The sequence below is a fragment of the Porites lutea genome, chromosome 3 (assembly GCF_958299795.1).
Source record: "Porites lutea chromosome 3, jaPorLute2.1, whole genome shotgun sequence".
Taxonomy (NCBI): Eukaryota; Metazoa; Cnidaria; class Anthozoa; order Scleractinia; family Poritidae; genus Porites; species Porites lutea.
In genome coordinates, this window is record NC_133203.1 from 8,366,410 (window position 1) to 8,394,165 (window position 27,756).

A 27,756-nucleotide genomic window follows, 5' to 3' on the forward strand; every position below is an offset into this window, starting at 1 on the left:
TGTGTCGCAGGTTTTCGAAAGGGAAATGGGGATGTTGAGAAGTGCGGAAGGAACACGTGAAGAAGTCAAAGAACGAATGCGTGGGAGGCTAGTGTTCATGACGTTGCCCACTGGAATGAAGCAGGACATAACGGGAACGCCACAAACACTTCAACCGCGCTTAGGCCCGGTTCAAACGTCGAATTTCACATGTGCCGAACTTAACGCGAGAGTTAAATGCATGTGAAGTGCGACGTTTGAATCAATTAAATTCGACTGTTTAAATTAAATGCGACGTTTGCCGTATCTGCGACAGAAACAGTCGAAGATTCGACTTAGGTTCGACTTTTGATTCAAACGTCGCATTTCACATGTGCCGAACTTAATGAATGAATTTTAGTAAATTATTATTATATTACTGAGAATATTGACAGCGAAGAGAGTTAAATTCGACACAGTTCAGTGAGATAAATTCGACGTTTGAATCAAATGCCGTATTTAACTATTTTAGTCGACTAAAATAGCAATTAAATTCGGCACATGTGAAATTCGACTTTTGAACTGGGCCTTAGAAACGTTTACACCCCCCCCCCCCCCACCCCCCACCCCCCCGTCCCCTCTTCGGGGAGAGTGATTGAGGACTGGAAGGAGTCCTGGCGTTCTTGACTCTCTTTAGGCGGTTAAAGAATTAAGGTTTAGAGCTCTTGTTTCATCTTTTAAAGGACTCTTACTTCAAATTTGTTAAAACTGTTTTTTTTTGTGGCTGTTGATTTTTTTCTTAGAGTACTCTTTGGTAAGGATTAGTAGAGGATTAAACATTAGACAGAAAAAGCGACCAATTCTGACCCGAGGTCTAACTGATCTTTGGTTTGGTTTGGAGAGTGATTGAGGACTGGAAAGACTCCTGGCGTTCTTTGACTCTGTTTTAGGCTGTTAAATAGTCAAGGTTTAGAGCTCTTGTTTCATCTTTTAAAGGACTCTTACTTCAAATTTGTCGAAACTGTTTTTTTTGTGGCTGTTGATTTTTTTCTTAGAGTATTTGGTAAGGATTAGTAGAGTATCAAACATTAGACAGAAATAGCGACCAATTCTGACCCGAGGTCTAACTGATCTTTGGTTTGGAATCCCATAAGAAAAAGATGTCTTAAATTTCATTTCAATTTTAGTACCGTGCTTTTGCTAACATCTTTTAAACATGAAAATTGAGTTTTAACAAATATCTGATTCAAACTCCCCATCTCATACATCACGGCTATTTTAGTACAAAGAGCATGTTCTAAGTTAAAATTTAATAGTAAAGGACAAACTTTATGAAAGGACAATAATAAAACAGATATATTTCCCCCGCTTTTTCCCCACTTGACATGAGAGTTTTAACATTCGCCCTGTGTATCAAGATAGAATAGTTAAAGAAATTCTTTTTATTATACTGGCTTTCGGTTTTACATCACAAATGGATAATATGTCACAAATACATTCAAGGTCAAAAACTTTCGGGATTTTTCTCCAATCTCGTCACCAGTTTCTCTTCTAAGTTGAATGCAGTGGTTCCAAAATAAAAGAGAGGGGACTGATAAACACAAAGTTCATTCCATCAGTTCACAGAAGAACATTTTCAGGAAATTTTGATATTACCTTTACATTAAGATAAAGTCAAACAAAAATTTCCAACTTTGTACCAAAATATAAATTTTAGCTAAGTCAAATTAAATTTCAATAATCATTATTGAATTATTACTATATTATTTCTTTCCTACAGTTAATATTATTTATAAAAGCTTTGCTATTGCTTGACATTTCACATCAATATATATATATATATAAAAAAAACCAAAAACAACACTTCACTTAAACATGCCTCAAAACGCCTACATAAACCAGGCCTTTCTTGCTCTTGGGATTGATTGCCTCATCTCAAAGAGAAATTTTGCAGTTTAAGCCATATCATTTATCCTTTGTTAGACGAAAAAAGTTATTCTTTTATTGTTGTCAGGCTGAACACAGTTTTTCGGGCAGTCAGCGGTAGCGCGTGTTTTAAATTTGACAAACAAACATGGCAGCGAAAAGGGCAATGGTACACAGGGGACCATTTCTCAAAATCTACTCGTTAAAATTTTGTGATATTTGGCAAAATTTTTACTTTTACCGTATTTTAAATATTAAATAAATATATTCAGTATATATATTTTTCACTTGCCAAGTTTCAGCTTTCAAGCCGCAACCTTTCTCTTGCCATGATTTGGCAAATGACATATATACTAACAAACTGCCAAAACAGTGTTCAGCCACCTTAACCAGGGCCACCTAGGAGTCACCTAGACAAAATTGTCCAAGCCGATAGCATGACAATAACAATACATTCCAAGAAGTCAATCATAATCACTACGAAATGAAATAAACAACATAGAACAAAATCTACCAATTACAATCTAACAATGTGACCTTAAAAAGTCCATGTTTCCTGAGAGGTCACTCAGTTAACAACGCAATCCTTGGTTAAATTTCTGTTTTGAAGTTGCATGTTATCGGATAACGCAGGGGTGTTAGCAAAGAAATTGCTGTTAAATCACAAAATAATGCTCCCGAGCATTATATTTAAAGTTTCAAACATGAAAACATTATAAAATAATAAATATTGGTTTCTGGGACACATTTGCAGAATGTTTGCTTTTTACGTGATCGGATTGGTAGACTATGTCTAAGTGGCCCTGGTTACAGCAGTTGCACTGTAATGAATTGCTTAATAAACTGAATAGCAGTGTTCTGTCAAGTTCAAAACACGCAGGATATAGAAATATAACCTTTAAATAATTTTCAAATATTTAGGCACCGATTTCAAGTTTCATCATTGTGAAAAATGCTTGCGAACCATAGTTTTGGTATTTTCTTGATTAACTGGTTTGACAGTACTTGATTACTGCACTTTTCAGAAACACAGGAATTCTGAAGTTCAAAACCCAACTGACGTTTGCATTTTTCACAGCTGTCAATCATCTTAGTGGACCTCTTAGGAAACAGACGTCTACTTCAACAAGTTCAAAAGTTCATGGTTTGTGATTGGTGGATTGTGATCTGTTTTGTGTGTTTCTGTGTTTCAGGGTTTGTTGCTTGTATTCGTAATTATGATTGACAGCAGCAAAAACAATTGTAAAGGCGGCTTTTGAACTTTTAGAGTTTGAGTGTTTTTGAAAAGCGCAGTAAATAAGAAGCAAGACCAATAAAATAAACCAAGAAAGCAAAGCCAAAAAAAGAAACAAAAACAAACACAAGGCAGGTGGGGGAATTGAACAGTTTCCAGGCCCCCAGCTCCGAGCCCTTAGTGACAGCCTTGAAATGACACAATTCCCTCTTACTGTCTACAGCTGAATGAATGCAATTATTGCATTCATACCAACATTGTCAGCAATCAGTGTTCTATCAGTGTTCTGTACTGTCCACTCACTGCACTGACTGATCACTGATATTATACAACCATTGTTGCTTCAAAAGCCTCAAAATTTCTTTGCCTGTTCAAAGTACATTTACTACCTAACAGACCTTTAACAGATAAAAGTGGATGCAACATGTTCCTCGAGATCAAGGGTCCAATGTCAGTACCACAGGCACCCTCTACTAAGCAGTTGTTACCCTCAGATATCCCACTTTAAAACATTGTCACTATTTGCAACACAAATCTAACAATTCTCCCAAATCGTAGCCCGTAAAGTCTGCCAAGCATTGCGATACCCTTGTTCTGGCTTCCCAATAGAGAGGAGAGGTCATTACGTCATGTTGTCATGGTAGCAAAATTTTGGATGACAACAAACCAAAAAAGGTCACTTAAAAAGTGAATTCACACTGCTTCAAACTTCATCAATCTTATTCAATTTCATTCAATTTGGCAAATGTTGGCGACATTTTCTCAGGTTGAATCCGAAAGCACCGTATTTAAGTTTAGAAAAAGAAAAAGACTACTGTTGTGTTGTGTTCACCTACTCCATAAAGCAAGCATGTGAAATTAGGAAGTTTCATGTTGCAGGGGTGCAACGATGGCAAAGAAATGAACAAAGTAGCATGATGCGCATGCAAATGAGTTGCTTTGTCAATAAAAACCTATTAATTTTTTGCGTTCTCCTTCCATCGCTGTTGTTGTTGGTTTTGTTATCATCCAGAAATAGTGCTACCATGGTGACGTGACGTCACACTTCTCCTCTCTATGGACTCAACGAATAATTGCAAATGCACAACAAATTTTCCTTCAACTTGATTGGCAAATCGGCAATGGCTTTTTAAACAGGACAATCATGGCGTCTACCCAAATCCTGGTACACAGGTGGGGGACCCAGTACAAGGACTTGGGCGCTCTTTTGCAGATGGACTTAACAAGAATTTTCACTCTATCTGTGACACAGGCAACCTAAATCCATACCTGTAACCTAGCAATCTTCTTACCTGCAATAACTTTACTAGCAGAGTTTTCACACCATTGGTAGGTAATACATGTAACAGGGAAGCACTTCTCAGTGAGAAAGTCAATTCCAGGATCACTGTACTTCACATCCAAGGACAATTCTAGCTGCGTGTGTTAAATCTTGAGGTGTGAACATTCATATGAAAGCCATTGAGCAAGAAGCTAATAATGGTTTTATTCACAAATCTTGCCATTGAAACTTCCATTATACATCGATCAAAACAAGTATTTTCTGTTCAGTGAAATAATAATTTGCGGGAATCCATAATTTATTTCACAGTTTTGTTGCAGGACCCCAACCTTGCTTCAATAATCATCAAAGCATGTTTTCCACCACTCCAGTCCTTGCAGTTGGCAGTTGATGTATTTAAATCTGTAATCTGATGCCTCAGATGATGTTGTCAGAGAGTGAGTCTTGGCGGAAACCCTGTAAATAAAGACTCATGGTGTAACAGAACTGTTTTAATGGAGACAGTTTGTGATTGTGACAAGAACAAGTAAAATCGTGCAAGTTTAAAATAGCAAAAGCAAAAATTAATGGTTGTATCAGTGAGGCACATTCCTATAGCCTGAGAAAACAACTGAAATTTTTCAACAACACCACAGATTTCCTTGCAAAAGGACAACTGAAGAACAAGTGCAGAAGTTCCATACTGATGATAATTATGCCCCTACAGTATACCCAGATCTGGGTAGTGATATCACTTATTGGCTTGACTTAAATATCATTTTTTTTTGCGGAAACATGTTTTGCAACCACACACATGAATGATCATGGCATGCACCCTTGCAACACTTTGGCCCAACACACGCCCCTTTAAACAAGTGTTGTCAAGAATGTACTTTAAAAAATTTACAATGTAGTAATGAAATGTACTGAAAAGTAAAAATGCACACAAGGAGACCTTTGTGTTCCCCAATCAATGGAATAAAACAGTACAGAAGACAATGATATTAGACCACCCATCATTTTCTATCCAATACAGGTAACTCAGAGCTCAGCCCCAATAAAAGAAATGTGTAAATTTCACTGAATTGGTTACATTTATTTTCACTGTTCCTGTCTTTATAAAAATTTAAAAACCTTTCTGACATACATGTATCTAACAGAACATATGGTATTATGTATGAAGCCATTTTACTTACGTTATCAAAAAGGCCAGATTAAATGACCAACCACAACAGACCCTCCTGCCAAAAGAGAAGATAACTTAATTAACTTTTCCCAATGAAGCGGGGAGGTAACTGGGAAAAAGAGGACAAAACTAGAACAGAAAGGGTGCAACCAAGGGTCAATTTAGTAAAACTTTTACACAAGTAATTTTCAAGTGTAGCTATTGTTCTCAGACTCTAAAACAATGCCTGCACTCTAAATTACACGTGTAAAAATTTTATTAAATTGACCCCTGGAATGAGAAAAGGGAGATAGGAAAAAAGAGAATGGGAAATTGGAGCAAAGAGATGGTGACTGGAAGAAAATCAAGAGGAACTGTGAAAAGGTGGTTAAAAGAGAAGTGGGACCTGGGATTAGGGAGACAAATGGTGGAAACCGGGAGCAAGAAGATTGGAACTGTGAGAGCAGAGGAAGGGGGGCTGCATGAGGAAATGGTAACAATAACAGAAATAAAAGGTGGAATTGGGAGTTAGGAAACAGGATGGGAATTAGAACCAATAAATAGTTATGAGGATGTTGATGCCCAGAGTCATATAAAAAAACATGAAGATTATTGTGCATTCAAATGCACTGACATACAGGTACTAAGAAAGAAGAAATATATTAAGATGGAATCCATTAGGTAATTGAGTAATTTTTTTTCAGTGGACAAAAATCTTGCACCAGAATAATTTAAAGCACATTGCATTCTTTTTTATTTTTGTCCAATGAAAACTAAAATTACTCAATTTCCTGATGGATTGCACCTTAATCTTCAGAGTTCACAATACAACTTACCTAATTTTGTCAGCCTCTTGCTTTGAGTATGTAGTGGTTACATAAAATGTATGCTGTAATGGAAAAATTTCCTTGATAAGTACAACTGCTCTTGATTTCATCAAATGCATACTAACAAACTCTGCTACTTACACTAATGGTGCCACAAGGGACATGGCTCATACCACCTGCGCAAGGACATGATTCTGGACAGTACGTATAGAGTGATTTTGTTACTTCTGCGTCCTGCACCCCTGACGCATAAAAATCCCCAAAGACTCACAAAAGTTCATTGCATGAGTCCTGTAGGACGTAAAGATCGATTGATCTGAAGACGTTTTTGTAGAATATCCTGTCTGTGTGATTTCTATGGCTGTTCATGTGGCTGTTGTTTAAAGACAAATATTTCTTTTGATCTTTGTTGTGCTTTACAAAAGAATATCTTTTTTCTGTCTGGTCACATAAAGGCCAAGGCATTTTCAAGTTAGGACTTGTGACTCAGTGGTTCTGGAGTGGGACTCAAAATTTCTTCACAAGATGCAGTGTTTCAGACAAGAGACTGGTCTGGGGTCAATGACCTGACAAAGAAGGCTTCCTGACCTGACAGATGACATATAAGTGTCCAGTTAAATATAACAAAAAAAAAATTAGCATGTGATCTTGGTGACCCCTCAGATGGTTAACATAACCCCCCGCTTGAAAGAATTAACTGGAACACTGAAGATGAGTCCCAGGACTCACCATAACTATTTGTGACAAAATCACTGAGTATAATGATTTCATGCAGGTCTATGCTTAACAGGGAGTCAACCTGTCCTAACAAGGGTACAGCTCCGGGCATGGGGATTCTTTACCTAGTATTTAAATGTTTGTAAATTTTAACTATAGAAGAGCAATAACTGTGCCAAAGACCCTTAAAACAGTTTTTCCATGAAAATTCCATATATTTTCCAAGGTAAACAAATAAAAAAGTTACCAAAACCCTACAAAAATCAATCCAGGGATGTCACTAAGATTTCAAGTTGCTGGGTAAATACAACAAGTAGGTGGTGAATCAAACAGCTAGGGATTTCTTTTGGTTCTGTTTTTCTTCTATTTTCCGGGGGCCACATTCATAATAGCAGGGGGAAATCCCCACCCTCTCGCTCTTAATGACAGCCCCGTCAATTAGGCTATTACTGTATCTTACTTTCTTGGCTTAACTAGCTTTTTTTGGTATAATTGTATTTGGATCCAGTTACATAAGCAATTAAGTATTTTTTTAAAAACTAACATCACAGGATTAGAGTTTTTTTGGACAAAGCCAGATTGCTTGTAGCACAAACGTTAACTGCTCATCACCAACCAGAACACTCTTTGAAAGGCTTGTGGCCTAAAAAGGCAACCTTCTTAAGACATTAAAATAGTGAAAACCTCGAACCCTTGAAAACAATATCCAGCACATACTTGTTTAGGCCAGACAAGGGAGTGACCCCTCCCCCACCCCCCACCCATGGTCCTGAATAAATCTACTACTCTGTCTTGCACTTATTAACTGCTATATCAGTCCTTTTAATTTGCCCTGAAAAAACTTGTGAAATGATTAAAAGGAGTAATAAAAAAGGGGTGTGTAGAATTTAAAAAATTGATTTTATATGTGTGACTCAATGTCTAGTAGCCCAGTATTTTTTATTGCGGCCTACAAAATAAGGACAGAAATAAACATAACAAGGGTAAGAATCCCAACCGGCCAGAGACAAACCAGTTGGCTATTTACAATTGTGACCAACTGGCACAACAGGGAAAAAATACAGCTAGTGGTTAGGGCAGTGATTAACCTTTTAAGTCCCAACAGTGACTGACATAAATTTTCTCCTAATAATATCCATACACTGTCAAGAGATTAGGTCATGAGAATTAATAAAATGATCATGCAAAAGAAAATGCATTGATCTATTATCAAATTCTCTCATCTAATTCTTTAGGAAATGTATGGAAACCAGTTTGGAGAATTTGTATGTGGATACTGGGGCTTAAAGGGTTAAATGTGAGGCCTTCTGACTGTAATTTCAGCACTTTAATAATTATAAAACCATTCGGCCAAGCTGCCTCCTTAATAGAGACCTTTAGATTCTAAGATCAGTATGACAACGAGTACAAGATTTGACTTAAAAGCTTTTTCACGTATTCTCAAAATATTGACTCCCCAGAAAGCTTCATTTTACCATTTTTCAGTAGAAAAGTTAGCACTGTTAACTTTTAATAGTAAAGGAGGTTACACCCTCTCCCGATCGCAAAATTAATGATAAAACTTCTAACATTATAACTTGTTTTTGCCACCTTGACATTTTAGCTAAAACTTGTAGTAGAGTGACGACGGCTACTATATTTCCCGCCAAAATGACGCTGGTTCACAAGCGCGCACTACTTAGTATTGAGAAAATCTCGTACTCATTGTCGTACTCATCTTAGCAGCTAAAGGTCTCTAATAACTTCTATGTGACTTTTGATCTTAAGTCATATATTATTCATTAGTTTTACAAGCACATACATTGAGGGTAGAACGTGGCTTAACTCTAACACCTCCTGGGATATCAGGATTTGCCACCACATAGTCTTCCCAATTAACTTCAATGTTAAAATGGTCCAGATGTGCCTCAAAAAAGTTGGAATTGTGAATAGAGATAGTACTCTGCAAAGTAACAAAATGATCAGAATGAAATGTTTATTGTGAGCCATCAAAATGATTTCTATGAGAAAACAGACTAACTGTATATATGCACCTATGCATCCATCCCATAGCATTGAGGACCACTGGGAGGCCACAGACACCACTCCACTCTGATCACTCCCTGATTTCGTAATCTCTTAAAGCATTGCATATAACTTCAACCCTATTCACTTGAATATACAATGTCTATTTACTGTAAATCCTCTATTAAGCCCCTATTTTTTTCAAGCACTTTTGAGGGGGGTGGGGGCTTAATAGCGAGAGAGAGGGTTTAAAAGAGAGGGGGGGCTTATTTAATTTAGCAAAATGCATCAATGGGACAGACTTGCGGTTCCTGGGCGTTATACTGCTTTTTCTAACAATAAGAAAATGGTAGCAATTCTCCACAGAGAACTAGAGCATGAAGTTGAAAAAGTTCAGCACATGAAGTTGGAGGTCATGCAGCCGAAGACCAAAAACAAAATTTATGAATTTCCAGCCTAAAGAAACCATAACTGATTAGTCCATGTTAATTATTGTTTGTGAAGAATAAGGATGGAGGGGAGGGGGAGGGGGGCAGCTTATTAGAGAGGGGGGGCTTAATAGAGGATTTACGGTAATATATTTATAATAGGGTTGAGTCTGCGGGCGGGAAAGATAAAGCAAATTCTATGTTCTGATTGGCTAATTGAGCGGACAAGCTGGACTCTCTTGCCTACTCATGATTTCCCATGTTGGTCCCAAAAGGGACCATATAATAAATTCCTTATTGACCAGGCTGGTTTGTTCGAGATGGCTGTATATTGGCCTAGTTCTCTCTTACATTTTTATTGACCTCAACTTCATCTTGGTCAATAAAAAATGCAAAAAAAAAGACTTGGCCCATATCCAGGTAAGGTCCCTCGGGAAACAAGTTAGTTTTGTTCTCCCTCGAGTCTTGATGTTATCAGGACTGTCGGAAAAACAAAACTAACTGTTTCCCTGGAGATCTGACATTAAGTGTATAATAGAAACAGAAAGAAAGGAAACAACCAACCACCGAAAAAAATTCTCCCTATGAGCAATGAAAACTTTGAAGCACAAACTGTTCAATACTCACATTTATAATGATAAACGGATCTGAACTGTTTGATCTTGGTATTGAAACATTCACCGGAGCTGCACTTTCCAAATGAATTGTAATATTTCTAGGGAAAAAGATGACTCCGACAACTGTGGCAATCGCCAAGCAGAAAAAAATTGCCAAGAGGAGATACAGGACCCTGAAAAATAACATTAACATGAAAACTTTACCTTACATATAGGAAGCTTTGGAGTCATTCACTCTCGTCTAAATTCCCTACAGACACCATACCCGCGTGTGACAACAATAACGACAGTGACGCCATATGCTATTGCGTGTGAGTGCCTCCAGAGAGATCACCAAGAGGACTAAATTTGCATTCAACACTCCTTAAATACTCTAAAAAAATCCCTAGCTAATTCATAACAACGAGAGCATATTTTTTTGCTAATTTTCAAAAATGCGGAAAAATCTTATTCTCTAGAATGCAAACAGTTAAGGTTAAAACATAATTTTCCAGATAAATATATTATTAGAATATTTTCACCCTTTAAGCCCCAATGTGCACATACATACTTCTCCAAACTGATCTGTATACATTTCCTTAAAGAATCAGTCGAGAGAATTTCATAAAAGATCAAAGCATTTTCTCTTTAGTGATCATTTCATTATTTCTCATAACCTTATCTCTTGAAAAGGTATGGATATCATTGGGAGAAAATTGATGTTTGTCACTATTGGGACTGGGATTTTTCTTTGTCCAGGAAATGAAGCAGGAGAGCTATAGTGTGTGTGTCGGGGGGCGGGGGTTGGAGGGAGAGAGGAAAGTTTTTTCATTGCCCTGAATTTCTGTCCCTTTTTCAGACTCTGGCACTTGATTTCTCATGCCAGGCCGCTTAGATTCCTCTGGGCACCCTTGCTGTTTACTTAATTCTTTTATTTATTTAAACTTTATGTATTTTACTATAGTGACAAGTAAATGAACCGAACTGATCGCCAATTTGCCACAAGAACCACAAGCAATAAAACCTTCTAAATTTTCTGAATATTTTGTTTTTATGTCACAAAGACTTAGCACATTAGTTCAAAATGATGAAATCAATATATTTGAAATATTTGCAACATTAATAGTTCAAGACTGAATCTTGCTGTTGTTGCTGGGTTTTGCCTTGTTAGGGGAAATAATAACAACCATATTTAAGAGTATGATGACAAATATTTCTTAAGGGGAAGATAACTCACGTTCTTCTTGGCTTAAGTCTTCTGTCTCTCACAGGAATTAATGCTACTAGGTCATGTTCTTGCTCTGATGAAAACAAAAAGATTGACATTTGACATGTTCAGTGGCAGGATAAGAGGAATTTCAAAAAAATCAGAAGCATCATACTTACACCTTTTTCCACAGTATTAAAGGAAGTTTTAGCTACAAAAATGGCCGACATTATGGTGAGCATCAAAGATATAATATGTTTAAAGTTATTAAACAACACCTCTGCACATGCATCACGCTTTTGGTATATTTCTTTGCTATCACTGCAAAAATAAGACTCGAAATTTCCGGCAGCAATGTGTTATGGAGGACGTAAACAACCTGACAACCAATTTTTTCTTTCTCTTTCTAAACTTAGGTGCAGTCCCATGAATTTATCAACAAGAGATTTTTCTTTCACTTCTATTCTTTTTTCTCTCTCTAAACTTAGACTGTGTGGTCTTCACAAATTCAACTACAGGAAAATGTACCTACACTTGGCACATTAGTGAGTTGGAACAATTTTGACAAAGTTTCAACAAATACAAATTCCTGTTAATAGTGATGCTTTCACTGCACCAGACCATGCAGATATTCAGCTTCAAAATAATGTGCATTCAAGGCTGTGCTCTAAGGAAAATTAAAGGTAGCCCAGTGCTCTGAACCTGTAAAATCTAGGGTGCCTTGCATATGATTTGTATAAAAAATCCAAGATTTTCTAGATGCCCAAGAGCAAAAGTTGGGCGCTAGGGGGCCACTGGACTCTGTGACAGCACAGCCCTGGCATTTTATCTGTCATCATAACCAACCAATTAGCCTGCCTAGCTGGCGGTATTGTCTTGGTGTGTGATTAAAGTTTTGGCGGTGGAGCAGTGATCCAAAAAAGGGAGTGGGACGAGGCATTTGAAATACTGCCTGCCAGAATACCCCAGTATTCTGAATAGTCTGCAAACCAGTGTGCAGAGAAAATGGATTGGTCGAGGGCCATACATATGTCAATCATGTTAAATGATTCTTTGCATATTTCCCAAGGGAGCAGATGGCAAACTGTTGAGGAAAATAATGGCAGACTCTGCTGAATTAAGTATCGATAAAGCTCCACAACGTCTTTATGTGAGCAGAGAGAAACAGAAAATTATTCTTAAGAGGGAGCAGGAAACGGCTGTGAAGCAGCTGCTTGCTGGGCATGTTGTTATGGCAATTTTGCCCACAGGGTTCGGCAAAAGCAACAACTGATAATAAGTTTTGACTGCTCAATAGCAAAGGAAATCGCGATGGTATTTTTGTCAAGGGAAGGAGGCACACTTTGCTTTATTGTTACAAGTGAGGCTGAGGAAAACATTTCATATTAAGAAAGATCAGAAAAACCACAGTAAAGAAGTCGATAATTTCCTGAAACAGAATGCTCACAAGCAAGGAACCTTGCACAGGAAAAAATAATGGATTCCCATTTTTGGATATTTCAGGGTATTTAAAGAATACCCACAAAAATCCCAAATTTGGAACAGTGAGACAAGTCCCAATCAGGGAACTTGGTTGGGAATTCCCTGGTTGGGACTTGTCTCACTTTGCCAAATTTGGGGTTTTTATGGGTATTCTTTAAATACCCTAAAATATCCGAAAATGGGAATCCGTTATTTTTTCCTGTGTTAAAATAAAAACGGATCAAAATCCTCCAATCACAAATTACAAACCGTCACCTTTTGAACTCTTTGAAATGAACATCTGTTGCCTTAAAGGTCTGCTAAGTTGAGGTCATAAAAGCGGGCGGCTTTCAAAAAATCATGCTTCTCTGGCAGGCGGTATTTCTATTTCTCGTGGCTTACACTGCTCGTGATGGCTTCGCCACCAAATCTCACTCGACTACTACACAATACCACCAGCTACGCAGGCTACTAGCCAACAGACATATCTTTGTCACACATTTTCTGATGACGTACTGCTATTTGCAATTCTCAGATTCTCAGGTGTGGAGGTGTGGGACTCACACAGACAACACCCAGATGCATGACAGTAAACTCAACAACAACCTCTTACAACTTAAATAAATCACTTCTGAGGACCTCATCCACCAGGTGAGTAGAAACCTCGATCTACAATACAGTGCATGAAACCTCTTTTAAGCGGACACCTTCAGGACCGTCCCAAGTGTCTGCTTAATAGAGGTGGTAAAAATTACGCGATTTTGTCAACGATCAAAATTCAACAGTTACTCTGTACTGTGATAAAGTTCTGTGTTGTTAAATAAGCTATCCAGAGTTCAAGTTCATTACCATCTTTAATTTGGGTGTAAATGCAAAAACGTCAGCTGATTTCATGGACTTAATACAGTACTACTATTGTCAATTCGGTCCAGCGTCTGCTTAATAGAGGTTTTTAACAATAGAAATTAGCCAAATACAACTTATTTTAGCAGTCTGCGTCCGCTCAATAGAGGTGTCCGCTGAGTGGGGAAATATAAGAAGTTCATTTCGCGACTCGGCCTAGTCAGGTCCGCTTAATAGAGGGTGTCCACTTGATTGGGGGTCCGCTTAATAGAGCTTTCACTTTTCACAGAACTGTAGGAAGTAACAGCAAATGTAGCAACATTAACAAAAGAATAATTTCAATTTATGTATTAAATGGCTTAATCAAATTTGTACGCCTCAGCGCGACACGTTCTGAAATGCATGCAAACGAGATATTCATAAGCTTAAGTTTAATATTAAAAGGCTCTAGTTTCAAATTACGCAGTGATAAACCTTATTGTCCAAAATAAAAGGACTTTCCTAACAGTTCTATCGCGCGCAGAATGAGTCACTCATTAAAAAAAAGTAGACAAGCTGACCTTTGGTGAGCTTCCCCGTTCCTCCACAAGTTGGGCACCTTTGGGTGAGTGAATCGCTATTGACAAGCTCATTTATAGGCCTCCTGTCGAATTCTGGAAATGTCTGATACGAAGGAGGTTCTGGTGGAGTTGAAGGAGCTATCTGATTGAACTCTGACGCATTTCCGTCACTGGTTGGGTCAGACAGGATGTTCTTCTGGAAAGTCGTCATATTCTTTCCGCGATTTCTTCCCAACCAGCGAGTGACTCCTTCCGTTATCTTCATTTTTGCTTTAATACCGGTCAGCGGATATGCAAACAAAAATTACTTAAGGTCCCAGAGTACTTTGCAAGCAACCAGAACCAAAATGGCCGCCGGTGGGACTCTTTCTTGCAGAGCAAAGGTTTGTTATTCCACCTGTTATTATGACGAAGCGAAATTGCAGTGAGTGCTTAGTATGTAGCGATGCAAAACACTCAGATTCTTTCATTAAGTATTCATTCCTTCAAATGTGTTTTATCCTAGCTCCTCTGAAGGAGAAAACTTAACATTGGTTGTGACCAAAAAAGAATGATTCTCTAGCGAAGCTATTACTTTTAAACGCTTTTACTGAAGGTTAGTCCAGCCTGTCCAACCATCCCGATCTCGTCGGGATTCTCCCGATTTTGCTTGAAAATCCCGAATACCGAGAAACATATGCGATCGGGATAGGAAAAATCCCGATTTTGACATCTGTTTTGATTTTTCAAACGAATTCTTATGATAAATACACAAGAACACCTAAGAGAGTGTACTTAACTGAAACTGATACCCAAAAACCATAAATATACCACCTGAAATATAAAACAAAATCGAATATTTGTACGTGAAAACATGCAAAGAAAAATAGGCATAAAAATAACAATCAATTTAGCGAACATTTTAGAAAGAAATCGCCCTCCCAGAACACAAGAATAGCATACATGCCAACCCTCCCGAATTATCTGGGAGTCTCCCGGATACGACACCAATCTCCCGGTCTCCCGTACAGGTCGCTTTATCTCCCGGATAATATCATCTTTTGAGCTTTTCTGTTCCTTAGTTTGAAATTTAGCCCATTTTTAGCTCAAAACTTGAATTTTTCTTGTTCGTAATACTGTTTCTGAGGCATTTTACACCTATTTAGTCACTGACAAAGATTATTTCTGGCATCAAAACGATGATCGCGAATTTTGATGGTATCTACTTCATGTAAGACTTGATATAATGTCCTAAATTTCCAGGGGTTGTGGGCTAATGGAAAACAGAGAGTCTCCAGATTTTAAATCTCCAGAGGTTGGCATCTCTGGAATAGTGTTTCAGAGCATCAAAATTTTGCTCATGTGATTCGTTGGTTATAAAAAAAATATCCAAATTTTACATACTCGAAAGGTTGGACAGTCTGGGTTACTAATTACATAACTATAAAAAGATAGCTTTGTGTCTATTATTGAAGAAGAAGCAGGGATGTCACTAACATTAAGCATGTTACGCCGTTGCTTATTCAACTTCATTGGCTACCAATTGAACAAAGGATAACTTTCAAAATTGCAGTAATTACATTTAAGGCGCTTCATGGTGATGCACCTAGCTACATCACTGATCTCATCAAGCCTTATACACCTGGTAGACTTCTTAGATCCTCCAATCAATTTTTACTTTCTGCATCTAAATTTGATCTTAAAACTTATGGTGGCCGGTCTTTTACTATTGCTGCACCTTCTGTTTGGAATGCACTTCCATTCGAACTGAGATCTTGTAATTCCCTTTCTTCTTTTAAATCTAAGCTCAAGACTTGGCTTTTTAAAATTGGTTATGATGTTGTCATATAGAATGATGATGTTTTTATAGGATGACAATGTAGTTTTGTTAGTTTTGTAGGTTTAGGATTTTGTTGTTATTTTTATTATGTAAAGCGCCTTTGGACCATTGGGAATTTTCATAGAATGACAATGTAGTTTTGTAGGTTTAGGATTTTGTTGTTATTTTTATTATGTAAAGCGCTTTTGGACCATTGGGAATTAGCACTCTATAAATACTGTATATTATTATTATTATTATTATTATTATTATTATTATTATTATTATTATTTCAACTAGTGCCGGGTAAATGCGACAAGTGGGCAGGGAATAAAACAGCTAGGGATTTCTTTTGGTTCTATTTTTCTTCTATTTTCCTACGAAAGTAGCCGGGGGCCTACTTCATACATATAGCAGCCGGGGGAAATCCCCGGCCCCGCCTCTTAATGCCTGCCCTGAATAAGATTAATATTGTGATTTGTCAATACACAACTGACCTGTCACTAGTCAAAATTAAATCACAATAACAAAACTACAGGGTAATAATGACCCTTCTGATGAATGTTTTCAATTCTTGATGGATGCCAATGTAATGTACATTATTTTCATCTCAGGTGTTTCGACCTTTTGTAGGCTTTGTGAAGAATTACCTTGGCCTTTTATCAGCAACACAGGTGAGTAGAATTTTTTCCAACTCTTGCACCATTGTTTAGAAGGTCATAATTATAGTCCACTCTTTCTAGGGTGGACACATTTAGGACCAGCACTGAGTGTCCTTGTTAGAGAGATGTACATTGTATGGACAGTCAAAGACAATGACTAAAGAATGGCAAGGATCAACTTACTTTGTGTCCACTTTACCAAGGTGTCCACGTTTTAGAGAGTCAAATAAGGGGTTAAAGAGAGGCTGGGGCCAACTGTAGGTGTCCATTTTATGCAGAGTCAAACAAGCAGCCAAAGAATGGCAGGGACCAGCTTTAGGTGTCCATTGCACCAAGGTGTCCATGTTTTGGAGAGTCAAATCGGGGTTAAAGAAAGGCAGGGGCTAACTTAAGTTGTCCATTTTAGCAAGGAGCCCATGTTTTGGAGAGTCAAATGAGGGGCTAAAGAAAGGCAGGGACCAAATTTCAGGTGCCCATTTTAACAAGGTGCTTGCCTTATAGAGAATCAAATAAGAGGCTCAAGAATGACAGGGAATCCATCTTAGCGAGGTGTCCATGTTTTTGAGAGTCAAATTTGGGGCCAATGAACGGCAGGGACCAACATAAGGTGTCTGTTTTAGGAAGGTGTTTGTCTTGTAGAGAGTCAAACAAAAGGACTAAAGAACGGCAGGGGCGGACTCTAGGTGTCCGATTTAGGGAGGTGTCTGTTGTACATAGAAGTGAAGAAATGACTTCAGAATGGTGGGCATTGTCTGTAGCAGTCTGCTTTAGGGAGCTGTTCATCTTATAGAGAGTCAAATAAAAGGACTAAAGAATACCAGGGGCCGACTCTGCAAGTCCATTTTAGTGAGGTGTCTGTCTCATAGAGAAGTGAAGAAAATGACTTCAGAATGGCGGGCATTGACAGTAGCAGTCTGCTTTAGAGAGCTGTTCATCTTATAGAGAGTCAAATAAAAGGACTAAAGAATGGCAGAGACCAAGTCTAGCCCTAACATTGACATGATACATTAGCCTTGTACATAACAGCAACAAAAATGAAACGTGATCAAATGAGATACGCTGAGGCAATGAAAAAGTTTTTTTTGAATTTACCTACCTCTTCTAAATTTTCCTTTATGATTATCCACACTCCAAAATCAAAGACGTTCTTCAAAATCCAAAAACACAATTTGAAATAGTCAAACATGCTATGGCCGCTTACTCCAAACGCTCGACCTCTAAACTTGCGTGAGCTACATAAAGTATTTGTAAAAGATATAGCCCGAGAAATTAGTTAGAATTAAACCCCACTTTACGGACATCTGCTTAATACTGACACCTCGTTATTACAGACAGTTTTCTTTGTCTCTGGAGAAAGCTCTTCCATTTTCTCTAAATTCAACCCACTTTATACGGACATCCATTGGTGCAGACAATTGTGGACTTTCTTTTCTTGCCCCATCAGCAGATTCTCCTAAAAAAAGTCAGGGGCACCCAACGACAATTTTTGGAAAATATCTGTTCGGAAGACGATTTGAGATCTAGAATTTTCGGAACATTTGTTGTTAAATTTCTTGCTTGCCTGCCTCTCCTAGGATTTTCGACCCCCCCCCCCCCCCAAAAAAAAAAAAATAGTATAATTGCCCATTTTAAACGAATTTTCACCCTAAAAAGGTCACCTAGAATTTTCGGGAGCCTTTTTTCTGGCTGAAATTTTCGAAAAAGTAAGTTTTGATCCCTATAATTTTCGGATCACTAGACTCTCAGCTAGGAAATCCGAACAGATGAAAAAGTTTTAGGGGATAAAAATATGCCTATATCTCCCGTTTAAATACTAAAATACGTTCAAAAATGCTATGTTTAAGTGGTTTTAAAGCATGTTCTCGTTGGGTGCCCCTGAAAAGTCAACCTTGCTAATTCAGACACTTTATTATCAACTGTGTGCTGTTTAAAAAGACCTTTCCTTTATGAAGGTAAAAAAAAACCTTCAGTTGATATCATGTCGATGTTCTTAGCCCTAGAGAACACCGAACAGGATGAAATGTAGACATCAAGTTCAGATTATTTTGGCACTAAACGAGTAGCAGACAATATACTTTCTGTTCTTGCCCCATCAACATATTCTAAAAAAGCCAACCTTGCTAATTCAGACACTTTATTGTCAACTGTGTGCTGTAAGAAACCTTTCCTTTATGAAGGTTAAGAAAACCTTAAGTTGACAGCATGTCGATTCTTAGTGCTACGGTACCCCGAATAGGATGAAATGTAGATATCAAGTTCAGACTATTTTGGCATCAAACAAGTTATGCAGACATCGCATTTGATTGAATAATATAGAGATGAGCGATTTTTGAGTGTTTCTTTGGATTTGGTCTCCGGAATGACGGCTTTCTGATTGTTAGAGATGTTTTATTTGACGATCCTTATGTCCTTCCCTTAGGTTAAAGCTTACATTTGTATTGCCACAAATCTGTGTCTTAGCTAAGCTCCAGCTAACCTCGAGGCGAGCCCAAATGATTGTTTTTGCCATTTTCTAGTTTCATTTTGGTTTCAGTCAAAATATGGACTTTCGCAAAATTTACGATCGAAACTGCCGGTTTTCGAAAGGGTTGGCAAGGTTAAATTTTTGTCAGCTGCTTTGTTGAAATACTTTCAGGTTATTGGTCCATGTGCTAAAAAATAATTAAAAATCTTTTAACCCATTCTCCCCTGAACCGATCCTAACAGCCCGCTATGATCACGTCACTTGTAACGCCTGTGACGTCATCCGTTTTAACTATTCAGTCAAACGGGCCGGAGAAAAGCGCAAGAAACCATGTATAGGTGACCCGAAAATTCCAATGAAAATCCTTTTTCACCACCCACTTGTATTTCCTTTTATCTAATTCTTCAATCCTAAAAGTTTTCTTGAAAACTTTTCCCACCAAAATAGTGCCTAGTGAACGCCCAGCAAAAGAAACCATTTTTAAAAAACGGGGCAACGAAAGTGAAAGAGGCGGGAAGGATTCAAATTTTACCTTTTACACAAGCACGAAGTTCGGAAGCGGATATTTTGCATCAGGATCAAACTTAGGCAGTGAAGTGCTCGACTTATAAAACAGCGTTTCAGGCAGCTTTGGTTCTTTTTGACCAGATAGTGACCAGAAAAAGGCTCGACTAACTGTTAATAGGTGATTTTTCGGCAAAATTTCCAGGAGAAAATGGGTTAAAATATTGGCGAGCGAAGCGCGTAAGAGATGCGCGCGGGGAAAGGTGGGAAAGGGGAAGACGCTCCTTCCCGTCGTCCCCATTTTTGCCCCGCGACCGATCCGTGACCGCGCACAAATGATAAGAGACAAATGGGCATGAGTCAGGTGAGTGTCTCGCGGAGCAGTGGTTCGTGTAGTCATTGTCATAACCCAGTTTCGGGTCGAGGGCTCGGGAGTATTCTTTTCCTCTGCGTCATGACAGTTAATTCCAAACTCCCAGTTGGGGTCCATTTCCATCTTCACAATACGCAGCCCTATACAATCGAGTTGCAGGGAGGTGTAGAGAGTTGCAGAGTTGGTTGCCTGCAAAGATTTCGTTCACCATTTTGAAACTCGCGTAGCCTCTCAGTATAGACTTCATTTCTGTAGAGCTAATATTAAGCAGTTCAGTATCCTTTATTGAGGACCAACAATCTGGAATTCGTTGCCAATTTCACTAACCAGCTCATCCTTCATGTTTGTTTTTTTTTTAAAAATCTGAATAATCTCATTGATAGTCGTTGTGTCGCTTAATTTTTATGTTTTCTGTACACTCTACAACTCAAGTAAGTAATTAGAAATCTAGCTTATAGACTATTAAGGAAGCCTATAAATATAAGCTCTCAACTTCTTTAGGCTTCATTGTCACATTAACTTATAATTTAATTATCACCTTTTGTAACGTTTTATTGTTTTGTTTTGTGAGTGACTAAAAAACAAACAAATAAATAAAGATAAATAAATAATGATTAGTACACCTCTGTAATTCACTGTCGAGGATGCAATTTACTATCTTTCTATACAGCTATTTCGAGAAAGGTTGTCAGAAAAAATGTGCACGTGACAATCCCGAAAAGTAATATGGGATGTGATCAATACGCTGTTCCTAACGACTGTAGCTGTCAAACCTACTTTTGTTGTCTTTTAGCACTCGCAAACATACGTCCATGGCCTCTCGTGCCATTCTTTCAAATTTCTTTGAAGAACAGTTCACTCAAAACCACCCACAATACCTTTCGGGATCGTCGCGTGGACTTTTTCCGACAACCTTTCTCGAAATAGCTCTATGTATCGCACTACAGTGCGCTCACTGAATCTGAGTCCTATACAAAAGTGAACTGGTTGGTTCCAGCACCGCCGACACCACAGCTGTAATATGCGTTTACAATATATCTGATCTTTTTAACTGTTGCTTAATCACAGGTGCCGAATATTCTGCTTTGCTGTCATCGTGCAACAAAAACTCCGCTTCCGATTCGCTACAAGTATCGGGACCAGTTAAAATACGGGATTTACGCCGCGCAACCCGCGCTTGTGAAGGACTGTGCTCTAGAATCCGCCCGCCTCGCCATCGTGCGAGCAACCAAAACGAGGCAGCTCTACATGATCAAGGCGCACATCCCAGTGACAAAAAAGCCCTTGGGGAGTCGTATGGGGAAAGGCAAAGGCAAGGTGGACCATCACGTGGCTAATGTAAAGGCCGGAAAGATTCTGTTTGAGTTTGAATGTGACAGTGAGCCTAATGCTTTGGAGGCTTTTAAGCAAGTAAATCATAAACTGCCAATTCGCACGCAATTTAGGATTAAACCACCTGAGAAGAGAGAGATATGGACACATTTTTGAAATAAATATTTTTCGTAACCAAAAACGTAGTTGTAGTAACCTTCCTTGCACTGTTCTGCAGTTGGTTTCGTTGGGCTTCTGAGGTGAGGAGTGTGAACAATGGGAGGGATTAGCCTCAAATTCGCCACTTCAGAAACGAGGAGGTGAATGGAACCAAGATGCGTCCCGCAATTGTTTCTGGGATCGTTATTACCGACTCGCCGATCAGCTATTGGCCAACTTCTTCTCTGTCCCTGATAATTGTCCCAGAAGCCTTTGCGAAGTTAACTCGTCCCAGTTTCCTTCTCTTCCCTTTTCAGAGACGAAAAGGGAAATGGAACCAAGATACATCCCGCAATTGTTTCTGGGATCGTTACAGGCGACGCGCCGATCAGTTGTTGGCCAATTTCTTCTTTGTCCTTGGTAACAGTCCCAGAAGCCTTTGCGAAAGTTGACTCGACCCAGTTTCCTTCTCTTCCCACTTTAGAGACGAGAAGGGAAATAGAAACAAGATGCGTCCGGCAATTGTTTCTGGGATCGTTTACTGGCGACGCGCCGATCAGCTATTAGGGACTTTAAGATCCAACGACGCGATGGTAACGAGAATGTTGCTTAAAAAGTGAATTTGCTTTCTTTCAGTCTTTATCGCAATTATTCCTACCCACTTACTTTGTCAAATGAAGGTAAACCCTCCTGGAGTTGAATTCCTAAGGACCAATCCAAGTTCAGAAAAAGAAATAAAATTTCGTTGTTGCTTGTTTACGTCCTCCATAAAAAGCAAAATCTGGGCATTTTCACGTCGTAGTCGTGCAAGAACGGGAAAAAGTTGTTGTTTTGCTTATAAAACCTATTGTTTTGTTTTTTTTTGACGTTCTCGTTGTCGTCCGCGTCGTTGGATCTAAAGTGACGAATGAGTGCTATGGGAGTCAGCAGGGGAGGCTTGGAACCAAGTGGATGACGTCACATTCAAAATCATCGAGAAAGACTGAGAACGATTTGGGGATGAAAGACTAACAAGGACTGTGTTAAAGATGGATTGTTTTGAGACAAGTAGTGGGCCTTCTCTGCTCCAAGAGGTTTTTCAGTCCGGGTATTCCGGTTTTCCCATCTCCTCAAAAACCAACAATCCAAGTTATAAATCAATCTGGAAAGTTTCTGCAATTAGTTGGGGACAGTAAGATGGACATAGGTTTGTCAGTTTCAAGGACTGACGTCCGCTCTACGTTAGTTTGATTTGTTTTTTGTTTGTTTGGTTGGTTTTTGGTCCTCTCGAGCGCTCTCGTACATTACGGCGGATCTAAGAACCCTAAGATTGGCTTACTATTGAGCAAACCACATGCAGACTTTCGTTAAACTGCCCCTTACTTCGTAGATTGCACCCACCGAATCGAGTCGTGAAAACGGGCGAGTGAAGTAAGTGGCGGGTAGACCCACCTATCATGTAAACGTGATCAAATTAAAATGAGAGATTATATGGACAGGCAGGTTACCCCACCTAACTGGGTTATTTTACCCCACCCAGGAGCCTGCCTCACCCACGAGTCACCTACCTGGGGTCCCCCACCTCCATGTTAACAGGCCCTAAAACGGTCGGGTGTGATAATAATGTTACTTAGCATCGGCTAATAAAGAAACTTACAGAGGACATGTGTCAATGATTCAATTTTTTTGTTCTCGCAAGTATCGAGAAGTACGTTTCGCTACACAGGGCACCCAGTAGGCTGTAGTGAGTCTGGGTGTCCTGTGGTTGCTACGGAAGAAACATTATGCACTTAACACTCAATTACCTAAAGAAGTGGCTAAGCTTTCATGTGGTGTGCGGCTGAGTAAATTTGAAAAGGGGCTTTGTCACACTATTTGCTATCATTTTTAAAAGATAAAACTTTAAGAGCATCAATTGAATTCCAAAAATAACGTCCCAGGTTTGTTAATAAAGACTTTATTTAAGCACGAAAGCTGTTTTCTGACGTCTATTGCGAAGGATGGCAAGGATGGACGTGGATATTAATAATTTTTAAGCACTATTAAATATAAATCTCAGTGTATTTTTTTATGTTAATTAGTTTAGTTGTGAGGCCACGGGTTTATCAGCTTCTGCTCTCTTTTAAGTGTTTGGGCTCATTTTAAAATAAAGTTGATTGATTGATTGAAACTTTGAAAAAGTTGAACCAACCTTTTCAAGTTTTAATGCTATGCCTGAAAAAAATCACCTGCTATCTTCTTCAGAAAACAACAGGAACATTTTGTGAATGGGCAAAGGTACTACAGAATTCAATGACCTTAAACAGTAATATCCTCGTGCATAGCCCCTTTGAAGGGAACTTGCAACCAGGGCTTTTTCTTAACAGATTTGAAAGATGAAAATTTCAATACGCATGCATATATATAAATTGAAGAGGCAAAAGCAAGTTAACCATCACTTTGCGAAAACGTCTCTTTCTGTAATTATCTATTACTTGTATCATTATCTCCAGCCAGAACACTTAACCTGTTTTAATTACTATTCCTTTTTTTAAAAAAAAGCTACCAGCTGCCATCCCCATCATCTTTCCACGAGCAGCGTAATTCCGCAGTTTCCAAAGGTTAGAAGGTCACTAATTAAGAGTCCTTAATAACTGTCAAAAGCTATCTCAGCACATGTTGAGATGCTATCATGCTTTTATCTTCGCCATTTTCGCCCAGTAACGGCCGCAGCTTGTCTAATTTTTGTATGCGAGGCGGTGCGCACTCATTCTTTTCTTTGTAAGACGGGATTCACGCATGAAGGGACATGTATACTAGGACACCTTTGCACCTTACCTTGTAACCGATCTTAAAAGGCGGACTAAATCGCCGAAACAATGCCGGGCCTAATTTTGGAATTTTCCATTCCTTATCATATGGAAATGTTTCTTGAAGGGCATTGTTTTACCATATAGTCAGGGGCTTTAGCTTTATCGACGGTCTCCTTCCGAAGGGTTCAAGACCTACTTCAGCCTGTCTAGAATGAAAACAGCATGTCTAGCGTGTTCTCTCTCTGTAAATGCATTCTAAGCTGCGCTATAAAATTTCTATATGTTCGGTCATCCCAAGGCAACTTTAACCCTTTCGAAGTTATAAGGACTTTCCTATTATCCTCTCGTGAACCGTAGACGCTATTTTATGGTTTACGAAAACTTGCGATTTTCTGATTGTTCTTTCGCGCCCGTCACTATTTTCAAAACTGAAATTTCAGGGTTTTTTCATCTTGAATACCGGCCAAATCTGGGATAATCTAGCTTCCGAAAATTGCTAGGAAGTTAATAGCCTTACTCCAAAAATCATTTAATGGGAAAAGAAATTTAGAATTTTTTAGCATCAGTCTCATGTTGACTCATGGGCTTCTTTGTCTCTATAGATTACGAGCAATATTGTTTCTTCGAATATATACTTAACTTAAAACTGAGTACAGGTTTTGTGCTGGGTGCCACCTTATTATATTAATCCACTCTCCCTAAAATCAAAGAATAGTAGGAGCTCTTCTTACTTCGGGCTCTCTTTTTCTTCTTCTTCTTCTTTTGTAATGATCTTATTTGCGATCGTATTTGCGGAGTGTATCTACTGATCCTACTAAAAAGCTAACCCCCATAATATCACCCGCTTTACGGAACCTATTCTCAGTTTCAATCATTCGTGATCTTCGAGATTGAAGTTTAATTTATACATACCAAAAAACTTGTAATAAAACCGCATATCAGCAACTCTAGGCTGTAAATAATTTTACTAAAAGTAGCTGCTATTAATAAAGTAGAGCCCCCACAGATTCAAGGAAGTCTTTGGCACAATTATCCGGATGTGCAACGAAGCTGAGATCACGCACGATCAATTTGACTGATGGGCCGGGCGTTTGGACGGTTTTGTCTCGGACACGTGGATCAGTTATTTGTAATGGCATTCGAAGAGACCTGCGCACTGATTGCAACGTCAAGGTAGATTAGAGTTCGCACCTGCTTCATACTTGTATAATAGCTTAATTTAAGAGCGGTAGTTAATTGGTAATTCTCAGCTTAGATCTTATCAATCTCTTTACGCAATTTATAGCCCTGATATCTCGGGCTCAAAGGCAGGCATTGTGTTTGAGTGAGAAAGTGGCAGGTGAAGTTTCAGTTCCACTGTCAGAAGCTTCACGCTCCAGTTGGCGAATGAGCTCTACTGCCGTTGGCTTATTGTGTCATCTTGTAAACATGCAATTATTAGAGCCAGGTGTGAAAAGACAATTCGGCCGGCACGTGGGACGGGTTTAACTTTGTACAAAACTAGAATAACAAACCTGTTTGGCAAATCACATTTGTCTAATAAACTGTCTACACTACCAACCCTGTAGTTAGCTGGTATTTTGCTTCTCCACGTTTTACCATAGTTCGTAAAGCACTCATCACATATGCGCGTATAAAATATATATTACAAGGCTCGGAATTCAGTAACGACTTTGCATATGGCAATCTTTAGACTTCTCAGCTCTATTCGAATAATAGTGGTTAACATTAGTTTTTTTGCTAGTTTTTTCTTCAACACAAACTCAGACAATATTAAGTCCACGCTGTAACCAACTCTGTTCCTTTGAAGAGAACCATATTAGTGGTAAACGCCTGGTGATTTAAAAAGTACATTACATTATACAGGGAATAGGTAGCTTAAGCAAAGCTGTTTTAGCCGTTGACGAACGTCAACCTGAAGTAAACTTTTGGCATTCTAGCATGGGTAGTGGTTTTGTCAAAATTTTGGGCAAATTGTCTCTATGAGAGTTAAGACACTGAACAGTTCAAATTTGGTAGCGTCGAGGAGTTTTAAAGTGGAAAACGCCTCACCTCCAGTTGACACGCGTCGCTGAAAAACGCCTTTGCTTAAGGTCCCTAATGTTTCAAAATACGTCAGAAGTGTCTCAAAGATATGGTTCCTCTATGCCTTAGAAGCCTGCTTGGATAATTTGGAGATACCCTAAAACCTTGCTTCTCTAATCGCATATCTTAGAGGAACTTTGGTGGTCTCAAAGAAGTTTTAGGTGGCTTTTCCGTCTCATCCGACACTTTTAGCTACCCTGATGGGTTCGGTAAAAAGTTCGAGGGAATTGAATAGCCGTATTTTCATTAGAAAATTCTAAAAGACGTTTTAAGTGCCTTCACCGAAGTTTTGAGGAGGCTTTTTTGACAATGATCGTAATCACGCTTGGTATAAAAATGTGAAAACATAACTTGGGAAAATCGTACGTAACAAGTTCTCATGTTCAAATTTTTTAGACGATGAACGAAAGAGATATAGAGATATAGGAAGTGCATGATCGCAAGCTAGAAATTTTTGGCGTTCAGTTTCTTGAGCTTTAGAAATTTCTACACAAAAGTTGCTCCTTCGAACGGTTATTTCACAGGACGGAGTGCTGGTTGCCCCTGAAATTCTTTATATTTTCTTTAATTAAACTCACCCACTTAAAACGAACATTAATGGTAATGCCTACTTAAGGACCATCTCTTCCTTTCCAATCGGCAATCTCTTAGAAAGTTATCCGCGCTAAAGCGGAACTAGAAGCTGCCAAGAATTGGTCAAGCCTGTAAAAAGGCATATTTTTATTCTTTCACTTTGATTTGAAAGAAAAGTGATCAGTGCTGCTATTTAAACATCATGTCAAATGGGATGACTATGGTTTTTAATTTTGCCTGAGGATATTAACTGTTTATCAGTAGGATGCCTGAAATATGTGTGTATGTCCACAATTTCAACTTTTATTAGGCATCACTTTGAGAAAACTTTATGAGGAGCCACGCACAACGTATGGAGAATTAGTGGCAGAACATACTTTTAAGGAAAACAATCAAAAATTAATAAAAATGTATACAAAATTAATCAGTTCTAATCAAAACTCGGTAGACACTTCAACCAACAACCTAGCGCACTATTTTGGAAACCTGAACAAAACATCAGGAGTCCATCAGGTCTAGGTTATGTATAAATGTACGTGTTTTCAGTTCACCTTGTTTAATTTCTATTTTCATAGATTTAGTTCACGGAATATCATAGTTCTTTGCTTGTCATAGACGTTTAGTTTGTTGATGCTAAATAACGTTTTGTGGCTTTCATTAGTTTTACACAGTAGAACTAACCTCGATAACTCGAACTCGAATAACTCGAATTCCCCGTTAACTCGAACTTTTTCCTTTCCCTTGATCAAAATTTCCCTGAAATTTACCCCGATAACTCGAATTCCCCGCTAACTCGAACTGTTTTTAGTTTCCCTTCAGAGGTCGAGTTACCGGGGTTCTACTGTATTTTGATCCAACAAAACGTGCAT

At 38.6% G+C, this 27,756-nt stretch overlaps 2 protein-coding genes across 2 annotated transcripts; one reads left to right on the top strand and one right to left on the bottom strand.

Annotated features, from left to right (window-relative positions):
* Nucleotides 1-1,385: 1,385 nt before the first annotated feature.
* On the bottom strand, nt 1,386-14,457 carry LOC140930364 (transmembrane protein 106B-like). The gene is made up of 7 exons (XM_073380047.1): nt 14,188-14,457; nt 11,354-11,417; nt 10,148-10,310; nt 8,890-9,030; nt 6,381-6,433; nt 5,576-5,620; nt 1,386-4,856 (listed from the first exon to the last, which is right to left on the bottom strand). Exons 1-7 carry the CDS (start codon nt 14,450-14,452, stop codon nt 4,736-4,738), a joined length of 852 nt encoding a protein of 283 aa, XP_073236148.1. The 5' UTR covers nt 14,453-14,457; the 3' UTR covers nt 1,386-4,735.
* A 69-nt stretch (nt 14,458-14,526) lies between these two features.
* Nucleotides 14,527-21,501, top strand: LOC140929338 (large ribosomal subunit protein uL16-like). The gene is made up of 3 exons (XM_073379137.1): nt 14,527-14,570; nt 16,600-16,659; nt 21,057-21,501. Exons 1-3 carry the CDS (start codon nt 14,535-14,537, stop codon nt 21,474-21,476), a joined length of 516 nt encoding a protein of 171 aa, XP_073235238.1. The 5' UTR covers nt 14,527-14,534; the 3' UTR covers nt 21,477-21,501.
* Nucleotides 21,502-27,756: the final 6,255 nt, after the last annotated feature.